Source organism: Bos mutus, chromosome X (assembly GCF_027580195.1).
Source record: "Bos mutus isolate GX-2022 chromosome X, NWIPB_WYAK_1.1, whole genome shotgun sequence".
NCBI classification, from domain to species: domain Eukaryota; kingdom Metazoa; phylum Chordata; class Mammalia; order Artiodactyla; family Bovidae; genus Bos; species Bos mutus.
The window spans coordinates 106564863-106587829 of NC_091646.1; the positions used below are offsets into that span (position 1 = coordinate 106564863).

The 22967-nt window shown below is 35.7% G+C and overlaps 1 protein-coding gene across 1 annotated transcript in view; it reads left to right on the plus strand.

The window, feature by feature from the left end:
• TBC1D8B (TBC1 domain family member 8B) overlaps positions 1 to 22967 on the plus strand; it is a 77726-nt gene that overhangs the window by 42024 nt on the left and 12735 nt on the right. Inside the window, exons 8-14 of the mRNA XM_070365588.1 lie at positions 460 to 609; positions 1102 to 1252; positions 3844 to 4058; positions 14021 to 14138; positions 15350 to 15635; positions 16514 to 16643; positions 17166 to 17264. Coding sequence (XP_070221689.1) covers positions 460 to 609; positions 1102 to 1252; positions 3844 to 4058; positions 14021 to 14138; positions 15350 to 15635; positions 16514 to 16643; positions 17166 to 17264 — 1149 coding nt within the window. The remainder of the gene's footprint in view (positions 1 to 459; positions 610 to 1101; positions 1253 to 3843; positions 4059 to 14020; positions 14139 to 15349; positions 15636 to 16513; positions 16644 to 17165; positions 17265 to 22967) is intronic.

The window sequence follows — 22967 nt, forward strand, 5'->3', positions numbered from 1 at the left end:
AAAGATCCATTGGCTGTGATAGTTCTGACTTTCATGACTACCATACCTTTGAACTTGAAAGGGAGGGAGGATGGGAATAACTTGAAGTTAAAATGTAACAGACTGGTGTTCTTACTGAGGTTCAATTTTTTTTTTTTAATTGATACTTTTCAGTTCATTCTGTACCTTTGGTTAATTTCCAGTGTTCTGAACTGTTTTTTGCTTTTTAATATTTTGCCAGTATTTGTTTGCCCATATAAAGGAATTGATTCACTAAGGTCCTGAGTTTGATGTTCTTGACATTGGTTTGTTGACATCCCTAATTTTGATAGAAAAACAAAGTTCTTCTGAGACATTGCATTAATACTTATTATGTATATAAATCGTGGTTCTTAAGTGACAGATAAAACATTAGCACTTTTTCCTCTTGCAGAAACTTTTAGGCATACATTTGGGACAATTACATTATTTCTTTTTCAGGTTCCTGTTAGTTCTGATTCTATAGACCCATCTGATGATACTGAGGTACAGTCTTTGACATGTCAGAGAGAATGCAGCAGAACTGTGAACACTGAAGCTTTAATGACAGTATTTCACCCTCAGAATTTGGAGACCCTTGATTCCAAAATGGTAGGAAAACAAAATATTTAAATTTGTGGATTGAAACAATTGATTAAAAATAAAAATATTAGACTAGAAGGTATTGCAACTGAAAATTCTTCTTTTAGGGCTAGAAAAGATTTTCTAGCAGATACAAAATACGACTATTATCTAGAATTAAGATGAAAATTGAATCTTGGGTTTTATTTGCATAGATTTCTGACAGTCAATCCTAATTGGAGTGATTGGTGTCCTGATTTTCCGATTTTAACGTGAGTTTAGCTAAGAACTAAAATAGTAAATTAAAGCTGTTATGCTCACATGGGTTTAGAAGATTTTTGTGATGACAGTGTTCCAGTGGTTAGCCCATCTGTGAATACCGATTTTGAATTTCTATGTTCTTATTTTCCATAGGTATTGTTTTTTGGTGAAGAAAGTTGTCAAGTTATTTGAAACTTAATTTCAAATTAAGTTAATTTCTCATCATGTTTAATTGCTTTGATTTTTTTGTTGTTGTTACAGTTGAAAGAAAAGATGAAGGAACAGTCCTGGAACATTCTATTTTCAGAATGTGGACGTGGTGTTAGCATGTTTCGGACCAAAAAGACTCGAGATCTGGTTGTAAGAGGGATTCCAGAGACCTTAAGAGGAGAGCTCTGGATGCTTTTTTCAGGTATTAAACTTACTCACTTTATTCATTTAACAGACATTAACTATGCCCCAATAAAAATAATTACAAAGATGGCTAGAACAAAGTCTTACTCATCATCCCATCATGAGTTCAGACTAGTCAAAGAGAGTACAATAGTTACATGTACTTACCTTTATATACACACATCCATTGCCTGAGCAGATAAGTTTATGAGGCAATATATAGCTAACTGCAAGGGATGGAATGGGAACCTCTAGTGTTAGAGGAAAGTTAAGGGGAAATGACATTTCATGAAAATGTTACTCTTTGGTATCCTGATGTTAGAGGTTTTAGTGTGAAGCTTTTCCTTTTTTTTTTTTTTTTTAATTTATTTTTTGTTGAAGGATAATTGCTTTACAGAATTTTGCTGTTTTCTGTCAATCCTCAACATGAATCAGCCATAGGTATATATATATCCCCTTCCTTTTGAAACTCCCTCCCATCTCCCTCCCCATCCCACCCCTCTAGGTTGATACAGAGTCTCTGTTTGAGTTTCCTGAGCCTTACAGCAAATTCCCATTGGCTATCTATTTTACATATGGTAATGTAAGTTTCCATGTTACTCTTTCCATACATTTCACCCTCTCCTCCCCTTTCCCTATGTCCATTAGACCATTCTCTATATCTCTTTCTCCATTGTTGCCCTGTGAATAAATTCTTAAATACCGTTTTTCTAGATTCCATATATATATATTTTAGAATACGGTATTTATCTTTCTCTTTCTGACTCACTTCACTCTGTATAATAGGTTCTAAGTTCATCCATCTCATTAGAACTGACTCAAATGTGTTCCTTTTAATGGCTGAGTAATATTCCATTGTGAATATGTACCACAGCTTCTTTATCCATTCATTTGTCGATGGACATCTAGGTTGCTTCCATGTTCTAGCTATTGTAAGTAGTGCTGCAGTGAACAATGGGATACATGTGTCTCTTTCAATTTTGGTTTCCTCATGGTATAGGCCTAGAAGTGGGATTGCTGGGTCGTATGGTAGTTTTATTCCTAGTTTTTTAAGGAATCTCCATACTGTCTTCCATAGTGGCTGTATCAACGTACATTCCCACCAACAGTACAAGAACATTCCCTTTTTCTCCACACCCTCTCCAGCATTTATTGCTTGTAGACTTTTTGATGATGACCATTCTGACCAGTGTGAGGTGATATCTCATTGTAGTTTTGATTTGCATTTCTCTAATAATGAGCGATGTTGAGCATCTTTTCATGTATTAGCCATCTGTATGTTTTCTTTGGAGAAATTTCTGTTTAGGTCTTTTTCCCACTTTTTGATTGTGTTGTTTGTTTTTCTGGTATTGAGTTGTATGAGCTGCTTGTATATTTTGGAGATTAATCCTTTGTCAGTTGTTTCATTTGCTATTATTTTCTCCCATTCTGAGAGTTGTCTTTTTGCTATGCAAAAGCTTTTAAGTTTAAACAGGTCCCATTTGTTTACTTTTGTTTTTATTTCCACTACTCTAGGAGGTGTGTTATAGAGGATCTTGCTTAGATTTTTGTCATCGAGTGTTCTGCCTGTTTTCCTCTAAGAGTATTATGGTTTCTGATCTTACATTTAGGTCTAGAATCCATTTTGAGTTTATCTTTGCGTATGGTATTAGGAGGTATTCTAATTTCATTCTTTAACATGTAGCTGTCCAGTTTTCCCAGCACCATTTATTGAAGAGGCTGTCTTTGCTCCATTGTATATTCTTGCCTCCTTTGTCAAAAATAAGGTACCCATAGGTGCATGGGTTGATTTCTGGGCTTTCTATCTTGTTCCATTGGTCTATGTTTCTGTTTTTGTGCCAGTACCATACTGTCTTGATGACTGTAGCTTTGTAGTATATTCTGAAGTCAGGAAGGTTGATTATTCCAACTCCATTCTTCTTTCTCAAGACTGCTTTGGCTATTTGGGGTCTTTTTTGTTTCCATATGAATTGTGAAATTTTTTGTTCTATTTCTGTGAAAAATGCCATTGATAATTTGATAGGAATCACATTGCATCTGTAGATTGCATTTGGTAGTATAGTCATTTTCACAATATAGATTCTTCCTACCCTGGAACATGGAATATCTGTTTATGTCATCTTTGATTTCTTTCATTAGTGTCTTATAATTTTCTATGTACGGTTCTTAGACAAGTTTATTCCTAGATATTTTATTATTTTTGTTGCAGTGGTGAATAGGATTGATTCCTTAATCTCTCTTTCTGATTTTTCATTGTTAGTATATAGAAATGCAAGTGATTTCTGTGTATTGATTCTGTATCCAGAAACTTTGCTAAATTCACTGATTAGCTCTAGTAATGTTCTGATACTATCTTTAGGGTTCTGATACTATCTTTAGTATCATGTCATCTGCAGTGAGAGCTTTACTTCTTTTCTGATCTGGATTCCTTTAATTTCTTTTTATTCTCTGATTGCTGTATAGTGTGAAGCTTTTCATTTTGTTTGTACTCAGATAACACTTGAGCATACAGCTAAATTTAAAAGCAATCCAGTTCTTCATGTATATATGCAAGTTGTAGCTTTTTTATATTCCTTTGCTTTTGTGTGTCAATGTTAATTATCTATACAGGTGCTGTTAATGACATGGCTGCTAATCCTGGCTATTATGCTGAAGTGGTTGAGCAGTCCTTAGGGACCTGCAACTTGGCTACTGAAGAAATTGAACGTGATTTGCGTCGCTCCCTGCCTGAGCATCCAGCCTTTCAGAGTGACACTGGTATATCTGCTCTGAGGCGGGTACTTACTGCTTATGCATTCAGAAATCCCAAAATTGGATACTGCCAGGTATGCTGTCATTATGAACTCAACTATTTACATGTTCTAAATGATAAAATCACATCAAATCCAACTCTACTAATAAGAACAGAGATTGGCCTGCGATTGATAGTGGATATTATTAATCTAAGAATGGTAGTAGAAATATTTAGAATTGATATTCTATTATTTCATTTCTCTTTTATGTTTAACAAATATTTATTGAATTCCTGCTCTGTGAAAGATACTGTGCTGGGTACTCAGGACTACATAAAGCTGAATCAGATAAGAATCCTCCCCTTAAAAATATATGGACTGGCAGGTATTAAAACAGATTCATTGGCAAATGAAAAACAAATGAGACAGTTTATTAGAGAATATTAAGTCTCACCAGGATTCATAAAAGGAATAAGTTGAAGGAACAGAAAAGACTTCATGGAAAAAGTGGCACTTGTAGGTCTTGAAATCCGTGAATTTTGGATATATGGAGAAGGAATGAAAGACCATTCTAGATGAAGGAATCAGTGTAACCAGGCACAGATAGAGGTAAATATGGAATATATGTAGGACCATGTTCTGTTTTGGAGAAAGAAATGGCAAACCCTTCCAGTATCCTTGCCTGGAAAATCCCATGGACCAAGGAGCCTGGTGGGCTGCAGTCCATGGGGTCACAAAGAGTTGGGCACGACTGAGTGACTAACGGACAGATGTTCTATTTAGTAGAAGTGTATAGTTAATGAAATGAAGTAACTGGGCAATTGGGCGGTGGAGGAGGGATCAATAAGGTAGATTGGGATAAGTCAGGAGTTTGATTTTACTTTGTAGACAGTGGAGGAATCATTGAAAAAAATCCTTTAGGAGGACACTAAAGGGTATGCTTGACTGCTAACCAATAATTTCAAACAGATAATTGCTCAAACACAGAAGTTTACTTAAAGGATTAAACAGTTTCTTTAACAGAGCAAGTTTTCAGGTCAGTAGGTAGCTCTACTCCATGTGATTATTCAGAGGTATAGGATGACAACAGGCTCTGTCATCTTCAAAACATGCCTTCCACAGTCCTCTTTCATTGCCATTACTACTCACAGGAAGAAGGGAGACAGCATAGAGAAACAATTATGGGAAATTATTTTGACCAGGCCCACATATTATTGGAGGATCTTGGAGGTCTCAGGCAACACATATTTATAAAGAAGTCTGCAAAAATTCAGCATGATTACACGCACGTACATCCAGATACTATGGGAGAAAGGGAGACTGGATTATGGTGACTAGCTAGCACTCTTAGCCACACATTTATTTATAATGAAGGCTCATCCAGTACTCATCACAATGAATGGAAATGGACCAAGTTACATCTCTGTGAAATTTGAGAATTCCAAAAGTGAAAAAATCTTTAAACTTTTTAAAGTGAAAATCTTTAAACTTCCCAGAGAAGGGAGAAATACATCACCAGAAAGGAAACAAAATTAGAATGTCACCAGACTCCTCAGCAGTAACTCTTAAGGTAGTAAACAGTGAAATGATGCCTTTAAATCTTGAGGAAAAAATCTTTAACTTGGTATTCTATATTTAATCAAATGGTCAATTAGATGTCAAATGCAAGCATTTAAAATATTTTTATTCCATGTATCCTTTCTTAAGAAGCTACTGGAATGTATGATTTTATAAAATAAGTTGTGTGCCTGCTTGTGTACTCAGTTGTGTCTGACTCTTTGCAACCCCATGGATTGTAGCCCATCAGGCTCCTCTGTCCATGGAATTCTCCAGGCAAGAATACTGGAGTGGGTTGCCATGCCCTCTCCTCCAGGGGATCTTCCTGACCCAGGGATTGAACACGTGTCTCCAGTGTCTCCTGAATTGGCAGGTGGATTCTTTACCACTGAGTCCACCTGAAGAAGCCTACAAAATAAGCTGAGGAGGATGAAAAAAAGAAGAGATGATTCTCAGAAAGAGGACATCAACGTAGGAAAGGAACTTAAGGAAACATGCCTTGAGAGCAGCTACTAAAGATTGAAGCAAGAGGCTAGATAGTTCTGTGAAGAAACCAAAAGAAAATTTGAATCAGTACATACTCGTATGTTCAGAGTAGCTCAGTGGTCAAGAATCCACCTGCCAGTTTGTAAGACATAAGTTCAGTCCTTGGATTGGGAAGATCCTCTGAAAAAGGAAATGGCATCCCACTCCTGTATTTTTGCCTGGGAAATCCCATGAATACAGGAGCATGGTGGGCTGTAGTACATGGGGGCGCAAAAGATTTGGACACAATTTATCGACTAAACAACAACAACAACAACAAACCATTATGACTACATATCAATCCTATCTATCCATTGAAACATCAATAGAGAGGAAAGTTTGAAAAGTAATTTAAGTGAATGGACCATCTAAATGACAAGTATTTAGCCTGTTTTAGGGTCCCTGAAAGGTAAAAAAGAAGCATAATGCTTCTTTTCTCAAAGAGCTTACACTCACAAAGCCTGAGATATTATCTGTATGCAGTAGTTTAGAGGCAGCTTCAAAGTAGGCATTACTCGGTTTTTTACTTCTAAAAAATGAAAGCAAAGTTAGAAACTTGGAGGGCCAAAGGAAAGTTACTGAGTTAGGTAACACTATGAGCACTATTATTCAGGTGAAAATAAGTTGGCCATGGGGGTCAAACTGGCTAGGTTCATGTTGGACTCAAGAAGTAAGTAAGTTTGTGTGAAGCAAGATCGTGGTGAATCTTTTAAGTTTGGGAAAAGTTTGAATTTAATATGGTAAGCAGGTTTTATTGCTTGTTATCAAAAACCCAGGTGAACAATACCAACTCATTATGGCTGGCTGACTGGCTTTATCTCTTCTTTATCATCTTTAAATTTTGTTTATCTTGTTATTGTTGAGTTGTAATGATTCTTTATATATTTTGGATACTAATCCTTTATCAAATATAGTAGTTGCAATTTTTTCTTCTATTCCATGGATTGTTCATTTTCTTAATGGTACTCTTTGAAGCACCAAAGTTTTATTATTTATTTTTATGTTTTTCTTTTGTTGTGTGTGCTTTTGATGTCATATCTAAGAAGCCATTGTCTAAGCCAAGGTTAAAAAGATTTATTCCTATGTTTTCTTCTAAGGGTTTTATAGTTTTAATGCTTAAATTTAGGTTTCTGGACCCTTTTGTGTTAATTTTCATGTGTAGTGTATAGAAAAGGTTCAGCTTCATTCTTTTACTTGTGAATAGCCAGTTGTCCCAGTGCAATTTGTTGAAAAAAAAACAATCTTTTACTCACTGAATTGCCTTGACACCCTGCTGAAAATCAATTGACTATAAATGTTAGGGCTTATTTCTTGACTCAAAATTCTGTTCTATTGATTTATGTTTCTGTTCTTATGCCAATATCACACTGTCTTTTTTATTGCAGCTGCGTAGTAACTTTTGAAATGGGGAAATTTGAGTCCTTTAACTATTTTTCCAAAAATTATTTTGGCTTTTTTAGATCTCTTGCATTTCCTTACGAATTTTAGGATCCGTTTGACAATTTCTGAAGAAAGCAAAAAAAAATCCTGGTCTTCTAACCAGAACACAGGATTTTTTTCTTTTCCCATTTAATTCTTTTTAGATTTTATTCAAGGTTGTTTTGTAGTTTCCTATGTGGAAGGCTCTAGATTCTTACTTCCTTTGTTAATTTTATTTCTAAATTTTTTATTCTTTTTGACATTACAATAAATGGAATTGTTTTCTTGATTTTATTTTTGGATTGCTCATTTGCCACTATATAGAAATACAATTGATTTTTGTATATATTGATTTTGTATCCTGTAATCTTGCTGAGCTTATTAGTTCTAGTAGAGTCTTTTTTTTTTTTCTTTTGTGGATTCCTTACTTAGGATTTTCTGTATACAAGATCATGGAATCTGAATAGTGAATATTTTTACTTCTTCCATTCCAACCTGGATGTCTTTTTCCCTTTTTTTCTTGCCTGGTTGACTTGGCTATAACCTTCAGGTACAATGTTAAAGAAAAGTGGTGAGAATGCGTATTCCTTTCTTGTTATTTATCTTAAAAGGAAGCAATCAGTCTTTCATCATTAAGTAGATGTTTGATGTGGGCGTTTTATAGATTATGTTTATCATGTTGTGGAAGTTCCCTTATATTCCTAGCTCATTAAGTGTCTTTATCATGAAAGGGTAGTGGATTTTAAGTAGTGGATTTCTGTGTCTGTTGAGATAATCATGTGACTTTCCCCCTTTATTTTAGTAATATCATTGTTGACCTGAAACAAATAGACCACCAGATATTTCTTCAGCAGAGATGGGTTTATTTAGGATGAGCAGAGAATTGGCAGTTTGGGGTCTACAACCATGGTGAGCCATTGGCAAGTCCCCTCATGCCAGGGGGAGGAGAAAACTTTTATAGAGAAGAAAAGGAAGTTGGAAGGGCTATAGTAAACTAAGAGTCCATAGCTTTGCATTGGCCTTGTCAGGAAAGAAAAGTCTTCTTCCTGTTAGTCTCTGCTGTAGTTGCAGGGCATGAGAGCACCCCCTTCTGGTCTCCAAATTATTTAATTGAAGTTTCCAATTGTTAATTTTTTACATCGTGTATTACTTTTGTTGTCATGTTTCACCACACTTGTATTGCCAGGATAAATCTTACTGGGTCATTATGTGTAGTCCTTTTTTATAGGCTATTGTGTTCGATTTTCTAGTATTTTGTTGGAGATTTTTGCATTTATATTCATAAAATGTATTGATAATTTTCTTGTGATGTCTTTGTCTGGTTTTAGTGTCAGGGTGTGTCAGGGTGTCAAAAGAATTGGGCTTCCCAGGTGGCGACTAGTGGTAAAGAACCAACCTGCCAATGCAGGAGACATAAGAGATGGCAGGTTTGATCCCAGGGTCAGGAAGATCCCCTGGAGAAAAGATTGGCAACCCACTCCAATATTCTTGCCTGGAGAATGCCCATGGACAGAGGAACCTGACAGGCTATAGTCCATTGGGTTGCAAAGAGTCAAACATGACTGAAGTGACTTAGCATGCATGTACGCACATCAAAGAATGAGCTTGGTAATGTTTCTTGCCCTCCCATTTGGTGTTAATTCTTCTTTAAATTGTGATAGAATTGGCCAATGAAACTATCTGTTCCTAGAGTTTTTTTGTAGAAATTTTTTTTTTATTATTAGTTCAATATCTTTACTTGTAATAAGTGTTGTCAGATTTTTCTGTTTCTTCTTGAGTTGGTCTTGGTTTTTCTAGGAAATTGTCCATTTTATCTAGGTTGTCTGATTTGTTAGCATAGAGTTATTCCTTGTATTCCCTTAATAATCCTTTTTATTTCTGTTAACATTGGTAGTAATGTTCTCTATTTCTTGATTTTAATTTGAGTCAGTCTTTCTATTTTTTGTCTTTTTGGTTAGGTTACCTAAAGGTGTTTCAGGTTTTTAAATCTTTCTAAAGAACCAGCTTTTGATTTTGTTGAGTTTTCCCTATTTTTTTCTATTCTCTATCACTTCCTGTTTGTGCAGAGCCTCAAGATTAGCCAGAGATAAGAGCTTAGAGCTTTTTCTGTTCTTTCCTGAATGTGCCTACAGCTGTGGGCAGGCATAAAACCGTATCATGCACTTGGCCTTCTAGATTCCCAGGAATAAATTAGCGCTTTCCAAAGCCCCCCATGGATGTCTCATTCTCCAGCTTTTCATTTTCACCCCTTATTAGCCTGTTGTTTGGCCCAGTTGTTACCATTACCTCAGGAAACCACATGTTCAACAACTGCTTCTGATTTTTTCAAGGAAAGGCTGTTTGCCTTGGGTAAGCTCTGTGTTGGGTCAAATAAAGACAGCCTTGTGAGTGCAGTTTTCTAAGGAATGACCAGATAGGTCAAATACTGACAGTTCACTGGGAATGGGATGTTGGAGGCACTTGAGCCCCATTCTGTTTCCTCCCATGGCTGCTAGGTGCTGCTTTTCACCATGATTCCTGAGTGTTGGTTTTTCAGGCTTCTGTGAAGCTCAGGAGGGGTGGGACTTGGACAATTTAAAATGCCACAGGGTTCACTGTTTTTACTGAGATTCAGCCATTTTATTAACTAATGCTTCCTGACTTGCTGTAAGTTTTTGGTGAACTTTCAAAGTTCTGAAAAATTGATTTTGATGATTTTTGCTAGTGTTCTTACTACTTTTACTGAGGAAAGCTTTTTTCAGAGGGCCTTACTCTGCCATTTTCACTGATGCTGCTCCCATTATGGCTTCTTGAACAGGAAAGTGATGGAGTGAAAACTGAACTTGAAGTCAGATATTGCTCCAGATCTGACAAAGATTGATATACTTAATATACAAATCTATAAGAAAAGTATTGAGTTATAAAAATGAGCAATGGACATGAAAAGATAGTCACAGAAAAAAATACAGATAATAAAGTTTAAAAAAGAAGGTTCAATCTCAAAGAAAGTCAAATTCAAACCAGGACATACTATTTTCACTATCAAATCAGCAAAGACAATTATAATTGTCACAGTTCTTAGTATTGGCAAAGGCACAGGGAAGTAAACATTCAAATACTGTAAGTCAGGAATATAAATTGGTACAGTCTTTCTGGAATACAATTTGGCAGTAATATCAAGTCATTTAAAAATAATATTAATTGACCAAATAATTTAATTTCTATGTATCTTTACTGAGAAAATAGTAAACCACTTGGATGAAGATTTACATACAGAGATATTCATTAACAGTGTTATATATAATACTGAAATGCTGAAATCAGCCTAGATGTCCAATAATAGTAGAATGGCTAAATCATTTATAGTATATTACACTTACTAGATTTTTTACAGTCATTAAAATACTATTTTAGAAGAGCTATTTGATGATTTGATGGCATTGAAAATCTATGTTAAGTGAAAAAAAAAAACAAACTTTAATACACAGTTTGGTCTAAATTTTAGAAGGGGGAAAAGAAACACAGAAAAAAGTACATCAACTCATTAACAGTGGTGATCTCTGGCTAGGTAGGATGCAAGAGGTTTGATTTTCTTCACACCTTTCCATTCTTTCCAGATTCTATACATTATATTGCCTTTATAGTAGGGGCTATGACCAAATGTTATATAAAAGTGATGATCTGACATTAGTATGGAAGATAGATTAGAAGAAGGAGAAAGTTAGGGTGGTAGTGAGAATGGAGAGGTTAAAGCAAATTTAAAAGACATTTTAGGAATTCCCTGGTTGTCCAGTGGTTAGAGCTCTGCAGTCCAACTGCAGGGGGCACAGGTTCAGTACCTTATGGGGGAAGATAGATCCCACATGCCATGTGGTGCAGCCAGAAAAATAAATACATAAAAATAAAAGACTTCTTATAAGAAGAAACTCTAGGATGTGAAGACAAATTGGACGTGGTAGATAAAGGGTTTCTAGCATGATCAAAATTAAGGTAGCAAAGAAAATGCTATTTAATAGAAGAAAGAAAATTTAGTTTTAGACACAACTGAGAATGACATTTAAGAGATGTTACCTTGTGGGTAGATGAAAATACAGATGAGGTTTGTTTTTTCCAATCTGTCCTCAGTTCAGTTCAGTTCAGTTGCTCAGTCATGTCCAACTCTTTGCAACCCCATGAATTGCAGCATGCCAAGCATCCCTGTCCATCAACAACTCCTGGAGTTCACCCAAACTTATGTCCATTGAGTCGGTGATGCCATCCAACCATCTCATCTTCTGTCATTCCCTCTCCTCCCGCCTTCAATCTTTCCCAGCATCAGGGTCTTTTCCAATGAGTCAGTTCTTCGCATCAGGTGGCCAAAGTACTGGAGTTTCAGCTTCAACATCAGCCCTTCCAGTGAATATTCAGGACTGATTTCCTTTAGGATAGACTGGTTGGATCTCCTTGCAGTCCAAGGGACTCTCAAGAGTCTTCTCCTACACCATAGTTCAAAAGCATCAATTTTTCAGCTCTCAGCTTTCTTTATAGTCCAACTGTCACATCCATACATGACTACTGGAAAAACCATAGCCTTGACTAGACGGACCTTTGTTCGCAAAGTAATGTCTCTGCTTTTTCATATGCTGTCTAGTTTGGTCATAACTTTTCTCCCAAGGAGTAAGTGTCTTTTAATTTCATGGCTGCAATCACCATCTGCAGTGATTTTGGAGCCCAAGAAAATAAAGTCTGTTACTGTTTCCATTGCTTCCCCTTCTATTTGCCATGAAGTGATGGAACCAGATGCCATGATCTTCGTTTTTTGAATGTTGAGTTTTAAGCCAACCTTTTCACTTTTCTCTTTCATTTTCATCAAGAGGCTCTTTAGTTCTTCACTTTCTGCCACAAGGGTAGTGTCATCTGCATATCTGAGGTTATTGATATTTCTCCTGGCAATCTTGATTCCAGCTTGTGCTTCATCCAGCCCAGCATTTCTCATGATGTACTCTGCATATAAGTTAAATAAGCAGGGTGACAATATACTGCCTTGACGTACTCCTTTCCCAAGTTGGAACCAGTCTGTTGTTCCATGTCTAGTTCTAACTGTTGCTTCCTGACCTGCATACAGATTTCTCAAGAGGCAGTCAGGTGAAGAATTTTGAAGGATTTTCTTGAAAAATTTTCCACAGTTTGTTGTAATCCACATAGTCAGAGGCTTTAGCATAGTCAATGAAGCAGAACTAGATGTTTTTCTGAAATTCCCTTCCTTTTTCTGTGATCCAATGGATAGTGGCAATTTGATCTTTGGTTCCTCTGCCTTTGCTAAGTCCAGCTTGAACATCTGGAAGTTCACTGTTCACATACTGTTGAAGCCTGGCTTGGAGAATTTTGAGCATTACTTTGCTAGTGTGTGAGATGAGTGCAATTGTGCTGTAGTTTGAGCATTCTTTGGCATTACCTTTCTTTGGGATTGGAATGAAAACACCTTTCACAGTCCTGTGGCCACTGCTGAGTTTTCCAAATTTGCTGGCATATTGAATGCAGCACTTTCACAGCATCATCTTCTAGGATCTGAAATAGCTCAGCTGGAATTCCATCATCTCCATTAGCTTTGTTCATAATGATGCTTCCTAAGGCCCACTTGACTTCGCATTCCAGGGTGTCTGATTCTAGGTGAGCAATCATGCCATCATGATTATCTGGGTCATGAAGATCTTTTTTGTATAGTTCTTCTGTGTATTCTTGCCACCTCTTCTTAATATCTTCTGCTTCTGTTAGGTCCATACCATTTCTGTCCTTTATTGTGTCTATCTTTGCATGAAATGTTCCCTTGGTATCTCTAATTTTCTTGAAAAGATTTCTAGTCTTTACCATTCTATTGTTTTCCTCTATTTATTTGCATTGATCAATGAGGAAGGCTTTCTTCTCTCTCCTTGCTATTCTTTGGAACTCTGCATTCAAATGGGTATATCTTTCCTTTTCTCCTTTGCTTTTTGTTTCTCTTCTTTTCACAGCTATTTGTAAGGCCTCCTCAGACAACCATTTTGCTTTTTTGCATTTCTTTTTCTTGGGGATGGTCTTGAGCCCTGTCTCCTGAACAATATCACAAATCTCCATCCATAGTTCTTCAGGCACTCTGTCTATCAGATCTAATCCCTTGAATCTATTTCTCACTTCCACTGTATAACTGTAAGGGATTTGATTTAGGTCATACCTGAATGATCTAGTGGTTTTCCCTACTTTCTTCAATTTCAGTCTGAATTTGACAATGATCTGAGAAAGTATGTATTTTTTAAGACTTGTGATAATTTATACTTTTTACTCATTGAAATTAGTCTAAATTACAGAAGTTTTACTTAACTGTGTTCTATGTTCATGATATTACTATTTCATTTTCCTGGAATTTACCGTGTAAAATAACTGATTAGCAAATGATAGACTGACTTCAACTTGTTTTGCTTTGGACTGGCTCAGAGTTTTCATGTTTCCATTATGATTACTCTCATAGTTGTTGTTACTGCTGAAAACTACTATATTTGAAGAAGAGATGTAATGATTACACAAGCAACATTTATGTTTTATTTTTCTATGAATTTTAGGCAATGAATATTTTGACTTCAGTGTTGCTTCTGTATGCAAAAGAGGAAGAGGCTTTTTGGCTTCTGGTTGCTGTATGTGAACGAATGCTACCTGATTATTTTAATCGTCGAATCATTGGTAAAAAAAAGCACACACACATGTATTCATATACAAACACATATTTCTTTTCTAAAGAATTTATAGGCCTCTTGTCTATTCAGTTACCTATCAAATGGAAGAACTGATCAATTAAGTTTTTGAAATGTATAAAATGTAAGCAATATCAAGATACCACATTCACTGACATGCTCAAGAGAAGAGCTTTTTGCACTCGACATATGATTGGAAAGATTGCTTAATATATTGCTTTTTAAAAAGAAAGTACCTGGCCTGTTTCTTTATACAATCAAAGTTTTAAGTTTACTATTGTTAAGTTTCTTGAACGAGATTTTAATCAGCTTAAAATCTCCACATTTTTATGAATTTTATAGAAATATGCAAGCTTGGAAAGAGGGATCAAGTTCTTAGTTTGTTAATTATATAATATTTTCTTCAGTCATCAAATATTTATAGATCTGTGATCCCTTACTATAAAACCATAGGTGGTCTTTCCTTTGTACCTTCATAAGCCTTCTGTTTGCTTCCCTTGTGGCTCAATTTGTAAAGAATCTGCCTGCAATTCAAAAGACTGGGTTTCGATCCCTGAGATTGAAAGATCCTCTGGAGAATGGAAAGGCTACCAACTCCAGTATTTTGGCCTAGAGAATCCCATGGACTGTATAGTCCATGGGGTCGCAAAGAGTCAAACACAACTAGCAACTTTGACTAAGCCTTCTGTATCATGGCTGCTGCTGCTGCTGCTAAGTCGCTTCAGTTGTGTCTGACTCTGTGCGACCCCATAGATGGCAGCCCACCAGGCTCTCCCTTCCCTGGGATTCTCCAGGCAAGAACACTGGATTGGGTGTATCATGGCTAGGTCACTGATTATATTATCTTGTGTTATAGTTATTTGTGTATTTATCTTAAGTTCTATTAGAGATTAAACTCTCTGAGGATAAGAACATTTTAATTGGTATATCTCTTATAGCACCTAGTACAGGTTTCTGGACATAATAAAGATTCTATAAGTAACTGTCAAATGAATATAAATTGAGTTTCTCAAGTCCTTCTTTATGCATGATACTGCTATCAGATAAAGAGATGTGTGAAATACAGAAAAGGCACTGAAGAAGTTCATAATTTAAGGAAAAGAAATGAGGTATATCAGCCTACTAATAGTAGTGGGAAGGTATTGAAAACAAGTCCTTTTGAAAGGTGTTCATTTTTAAATTTCTTTTTATGTTCTTCAGGTGCCTTGGTGGATCAGGCAGTCTTTGAAGAACTTATCAGAGATCACCTTCCCCAGCTGACTGAACATATGACTGATATGACATTCTTTTCCTCAGTTTCTCTCTCATGGTTCCTCACACTTTTTATTAGTGTGCTACCCATTGAAAGTGCAGTGAATGTGGTGGACTGTTTCTTCTATGATGGAATAAAGGCCATTTTACAACTAGGTTTGGCAATACTTGACTATAACTTAGACAAACTGCTGGCATGTAAAGATGATGCTGAAGCCGTGACAGCTTTAAATAGGTAATGTGAGAACCATAACATTTAAATATGGAGAGCCCCTTAGAGATTATGTTGCTCAAGCCCTTTATTTTATAGGTGAAGAAACTGATCCCTAGAAACATTAAATAATTGGCCCGAAGTCACAAAGCTAGCTAGTTGAATGAAAAAGCTAGTCCTAAAGTCCACCCCTCTGTTTCCAAATAGAATATAACAAAAGTCAGTTTGAAGGAAACTGCTAGGTTATATACACATGTACACTAATATTGTTGATTCAATATGCTGAGACTTTCATAGTCCCTGTTTGAGCTATAAAGTGTGTAAGAGTAATTTGAGGGGGGAAAGTTGGTTGATAATATTAAATATACAGTGGGGGAAATTGTTCTGGTTTTTAGGTATTTTCAATTGCATAGGCTGAGCTTTATTTTCCTGGTACCTTTTCTGTGAATTCTATTTTGTATTAAAGCACATATATGGAGATGTGTGTGTGTATGTATACACTGTGTATATGTTAAATGAATGAATATATGAATATTTGGGTAACTGTTGTAGTGATGTATCAGATCCCATTTATGTACAGAATAAAGTATAAACACCTCACTCTGGCATTTAGAACTCTCAATGTTAAGGCTTCAGTGTATCCTTCTTAAATTATTTCTCCTTAAATGCTTCTACATGCCCTAAATTCCATCCTAGTAAGTCTACCTCTGAAGTCTTTTCATCACCATCCCATCTCTCACTCCCATGTCCTCCTAATTCCCAACCATCTTTAAATTCTACTTCTTCGTCAAACTGTCCCTTGTCCTCTCAGTTGAAATTAACCTTTGACTAACTAGGGAGAAATTAGTTGTCATTTTTCTGCATACTTCTACTAATTCTGTATTACTGTCACTTTTGGATAGGTTCTTCAACAATGTCACTAATAAGGATAGCCCACTGCCTTCAAGTGTGCAGCAGGGTTCAAATGTAAGTGATGAAAAAAGCAGTCAGATTAGAGTGGATATTACAGATTTGATTAGAGAATCTAATGAGGTAAGTTTTTCTTATTCCATAAATATAATTAAATAGCGTATTTAAAATGATAGATACTATAGCTATATCTCTAGAGTAGTATATTGAGAGTAAGATAATAATACAAGTAAAGATGTAGTAACTTAAAATCTGACTTCACTTTAAAAATGAGTTCTGTGAACTGTTCCTCAGTTATATAGCTTCCTCTGCTTCAGTTTGCTTTTCATTAAATGAACTACTCACATGATTTCACAAATATTCATCACTATATTTAAAGGTGAAAAATATTCTCTTCTTAGAGCCTAAGAATTTTACCAATGTTCTTGTACTTAGTCTAGGCGCATAGTAGATGGAATGCTCTCCTGTGAATATATAGAAAAACTGAAATGTGGGAGGTGAAAATTTGCATAATCACTGAACAAGTTGGGAAAATAACTAGAAATAGAACCAAAGCCTCTGAGAATTGAATCTGATGAAATTCAACTGTAAGAGAAGTGGGTATTTATTATGAATGAGTATCCACTGAAATCATATTTCTTACAGAAATATGGTAATATTCGCTATGAAAATATACACAGCATGCGCTGTCGAAACAGGTTGTATGTGATACAGACCCTAGAGGAAACGACAAAGCAGAATGTGGTAAGTATCCACCAAATGGGGCAAACCAATTGGAATAACATTTTTTTTTCATCAACTTCTTTTAAAAAATTATCATTTCATGTGAAGAAAATAGAATAACTATACATTTGAGCTAGAGTCTTGTCACAGCTTAGCTTACTGTAAATTTTTTGAGAGGAAATACGTGATTTTCTTCTGGTTGAAACATATTGGTTTCTCCAATATGTTTTGTATTATTTGACCTTTAATATTGAATGCTATGATGTTGGCATTTAAGCATAACATATTTGTGATGTACTATATCAAGAACAGCTGACCTACATAATAGTCTAGGTTGCTAATATATATTATTATCCTTGTTTACTCAAGATAAAGTATAAAAGGTATAAAACAAACCATGAGAGACTAATTTGTTTGACTTAAACAGTTCCATTTGTTAAAATACAAACACCACGAGAGAAAGTCACCCTAAACTGTCCTTAGGAATTGATGGATGATAAAATAAAGAATGTTTAAACCCCCCCCCCCAAAAAGGTATGAAACAATGTGTTTTAAGTACTTTTTTTAATATTTGGATGACTACATTAGAAGCTGTTAATATTGATTGCCTCTAGTGAGTGGGATTAATAGATTGCTGGTTGAAAGAGGGAGCGTTTTACTTTGTTGAAAGAATTCTTCTGGAGTAGGAGGACATGGCAACCCACTCCAGTATTCTTGCCTGGAAAGTTCCATGGACAGAGGAGTCTGGTGGGTTACAGACCATGGGGTCACAAAGAGTCGGACACGACTTAGCAATTGAACATGCACACACCTGAATGAGAGGAGCCTGGTGGGCTACAGTCCATGGGATTGCAAAGAGTCAGTCATGGCTTAGCAACTGAACATGCACACATGCACATGAATCTTCTGTACTGTTCAAGCTTTTATCATGAGAATATATTGTTTATGTAAACCTACTTGCTTAAAGGTTAAGTCATCAGATATACAAATCTGGGAAAATTAACATTTCTGAATATATACTCAATATGTATAATTCAAACATATAGAAATGTAAAAAAGTAGAACTTACCTACTCTAGGAGTAATCAACATTTAAAATGATTTGGCATGTATCCTTCCAGATCTTTTTTCTAAATATCTATAGACATACATGTCTATGTGTGTAAGGAGGGGGTGAGAGGGACAATATAGCTTTCTAAATGAGATAGCATTTAGTTGCATGTTCTGTAACTTACTTTTTTCACTCAGAAATATATCACAGTCATTGCATATCATTGTATAACTCACTTTTCTTAATGTGCTGAATAGTATACCACAGTATGGATATGCTATACTTGACTTAACTATTCCTTGTTGATATGCATTTAATATGTATACCCCCCTTTCATTTTATTTTATTTTTTGCTCTTACAAGTAATACCTTATTTAAATCACATGGGTTTGAACTGTGCAGATTCACCTACATGTGGGTTTTTTTCAATGAACACGTACTTTAGTACTATAGGATCCATGGTTGGTTGAATCTGCAGATGCAGAATCATGGATGTGAAGGGCCAACTATAAAGTTATCTGCAGATTTTTTTTATTTATTCATTTTTGACTCTACTAGGTCTTTGTTGCTGTGTGTGAGCTTTTTCTAGTTGTGGTGTGTGGGCTTTTCATTGCAGTGGCTTCTCTTGTGGAGCATGGGCTCTAGGGCTTTCAAGTTTTAGTAGTTGTGGCACGTGGGCTAAGAAGTTGCAGTTACTGGGCTCTAGAGCACAGGCTAAGTAGTTGCGGCACACGGGCCTAGTTGTTCTTAACATGTGGGATCTTCCCGGATCAGGGATCAAACCTGTGTCTCCTGCATTGGCAGGTGTATTCCTTACCCCTGAGCCACCTGGGAAGCTCTATATGCAGATTTTTGACTGTGTGGAAGGTCAGCACCCTTAACCCCCATGTTGTTCAAGGGTCAACTGTATTTCTAATCTTACACATTTGTAAAAATATTTCTGTAAGGTGGATTCTTGGAAGCGGCAGCTGGGTCAAAGGGTGTGCCCATTTAAAAATTGACAAGTCCTGCTAAGTTGTCTTGTAAAAGATTTGTATCAAATTATAATCCCACTGACAGTATGTAAAAATGCCCTTTTCCCCACATTCCCACTAGTTACTAAAAAATATTAGTGGTGTTAATTCTTTGTCAGTTATATTTGTGGCTAATATTTCCCCCCAATCTTTTTTCTTAAATTTTTTATGATGTATTTCAGGGTGTGTAAGTTTCATAATTTTATGTAGTCAAATCTCTTTCTTCATATTGTGTGGGTTTCATGTCAAACTTAGCAATGCCTTCCCCATATAAAATTATATAATTTATAAACACAGTTTCTCATACTAGCTTTTAATACTGGTATTGCTTTTTTTTTTTTTAAACATTTAGATCTTTAATACACCTAAAGTATACATTTTGTTAATAGTGTGATACAGGATTCTAATAGTATTTTTTCCAGCTGAAACAATCAATTTTTTGAATACCATTTATTAAATAGTCCATCCTTTCTATACTCTGCCTTTTTCATATGCTAAATACTTATATACATACATGGATTTATTTCTGGAGTTTCTTTTTTTCCCTATAACACCACACTGTTAATTATTGTGGCTTTATAATCCATTTTGAAATCTGGTATGTGCTTAGTCACTCAGTCATGTTTGACTCTTTGTGGCCCCATGGACTGTAGCCCCCCCAGGCTCCTCTGCCCATGGAATTTTCCAGGCAAGAATACTGGAGTGGGTTGCCATTTCCTATTCCAGGGGATCTTCTCGACCCAGGGATAGAACTCTTGTCTCTTGCGTCTCCTGCATTGGCAGGCAGATTCTTCACCAGTGAGCCACCAGGGAAGCCCTTTTTAAAATCCATTTGAATTATGTCTTTTTAAATGTCCTTTAGTGTAAAATTTTGTTATTTTTATCATATAGATCTTACACATTTATTGTTGGGTTTGTCTCCTGTGTAGTTTATGGTTTTGTTACTAATATGAATGAGACCTTTTTTTCCTTTGTATTTTCTAATTCATTTATTATAGTATATATAAAACCTATTGATTGGTACATGTTGCTTTTTTTAATGACTGTGTTACTGACTCTCATTAATTCTGATTTTTTTTCAGTTGAATTTCTGAATAGACAGGCATATCTTTTATAGGCTTAAGAGTTTTGACCCTTCCTAATATGTATACCTCTTTTAGATTTTTATTTGTATTCTTGTAGTGGGTAGAATCTTCAGAGAAGTATTAAATAATAACAGTAGAAGCAAGCTTCCTTGTCTCATTCTGGAATTTAATAGAAGTGCCTCTAGTATTTTATTAAGTATGATGTTTGCTGTTAATTTTTGAAGGACTCTTTTTAGTCAAATTTAGTAGTTTCATTTAGTGTGTGGCGGATTCATGTTGATATATGGCAAAACCAATACAATATTTTAAAGTTAAAAAATAAAATAAAAAAAAAAAAAGAGATTTGGGACATTTTAAAAAATCAATATTGAGTGTTAACTTTGATCAAATAACTTTTCCATATCTTGAGATTATATATTTTTCTACTTTATTAATATAGTAAAGTACATTAAAGAATTCCTAGATTGAACTTCTGTTTAATTCTTGAGATGAATCCTATTTGTTCGTGTTGTGTTATTCTTTTAATATTCTGCTTTGATAGTTTTCCTGAATAGTTTAGCTAGGTTCTTTACATATGTTAAAGTGACATTGACTTACAGTGTGTGTGTGCTAACTTTATTTTTTCATATTAGAATTGGACTCTTGTCATAGAATGGAGTTTTGAACAAATCATATTTTTCTATGTGCTGGGATAGTTTAAACCACATAGAAATTAACCAGTACCTGAAAGTTTGAGATTAACCTGTAAAACCATCTGGATCTGCTGCCTTTGGTGGGCATTTGATTACTTTTTCAGTTCTGTCTATTCAGAACTTGTTCTTCCTGAGTTAATTTTAGTCATTTATATTTTTATAGAGATTACCCATTTCATCTAGACTTTCAGATATGTTGTTTTATAGCTTCTGGAATTCATTGAACAGATAATTAATGTTACTTTCTATATGCTGGACACAATAATTTATATGTCTGTGTCTATAGTATTCTTTTACTTCTCAATGATATTTATTCATGCTGTCTTTTATCAAACTTGCCAGATATTTATTTTACTTTTTTAATTTACAAACTCTTTTATTTATGAAGTATACTTTTTAGTTACTCCTGTTTCATTAATTCTAGCCTTTATCTTTACCCTTGCTTTATTTATTTATTTATTTATTTTGGATTTAAATCTTTTTTTTTTTTTTGCTTTTCTTTACTTTATTTTTTAACTTTACAATATTGAATTGGTTTTGCCATATATCAACATGAATCCACCACAGGTATATACGTGTTCCCCATCCTGAACCCTCCTCCCTCCTCCCTCCCTGTACCATCCCTCTGGGTCGTCCCAGCGCACCAGCCCCAAGCATCCAGTATCGTGCATTGTACCCTATCTTTAAAATGTCTTAAATACCAAAATCATTGTACCATCAGTGCTTATTCTTCCTGGAGTAGAATGATATTGCATATTTTCTGAGATTATTCATTCTTGGGTTACGTTTTTTTGGCACAAAGAGGGAATGCACATCTCCCAGTGCCTTTGAAGTCTTTAATGACAACCCCACAGGGTGACTTGACAAATTGCCTATGTAGAAAAAGACATAGAATACTGTGGCTTATATTTCAGTTAGTTCAGTTCAGTCGCTCAGTCATATCTGACTCTTTGCGACCCCATGAACTGCAGCACACCAGGCCTCCCTGTCCATCATCAACTCCTGGAGTTTACCCAAACTCATATCCATTGAGTCAGTGATGCCATCTAACCATCTCATCCTCTGTTGTCCCCTTCTCCTCCTGCCTTCAATCTTTCCCAACATCAGGGTCTTTTCAAACGAGTCAGTTCTTCGCATCAGGTGGCCAAAATGTTGGAGTTTCGGCTTCAACATCAGTCCTTCCAATGAACACCCAGGACTGATTTCCTTTAGGATGGACTGGTTGGATCTCCTTGCAGTCCAAGGGACTCTCAAGAGTCTTCTGCAACACCACAGTTCAAAAGCATAAATTCTTCAGCACTCAGCTTTCTTTATAGTCCAACTGTCACATCCATACATGACTACTGGAAAAAACATAGCTTTGACTAGATGGACCTTTGTTGGCAAAGTAATGTCTCTACTTTTTAATATGCTGTCTAGGTTGGTCATAACTTTCCTTCCAAGGAGTAAGCCTCTTTTAATTTCATGGCTGCAGTCACCATCTGCCAGGATTTTGGAGCCCAGAAAAATAAAGTCTGACACTGTTTCCCCATCTATTTGCCATGAAGTGATGGGACCACATGCCATGATCTGTTTTCTGAATGTTGAGCTTTAGGCCAACTTTTTCACTCTCCTCTTTCACTTTCATCAAGAGGCTCTTTAGTTCTTCTTCACTTTCTGCCATCAGGGTGGTGTCATCTGCATATCTGAGGTTATTGATATTTCTCCTGGCAATCTTGATTCCAGCTTGTGCTTCATCCAGCCCAGCATTTCTCATAATGTACTCTGCATATAAGTTAAATAAGCAGGGTGACAATATACAGCCTTGACATACTCCTTTTCCTATTTGGAACCAGTCTGTTGTTCCATGTCCAGTTCTAACTGTTGCTTCCTGACCGGCATACA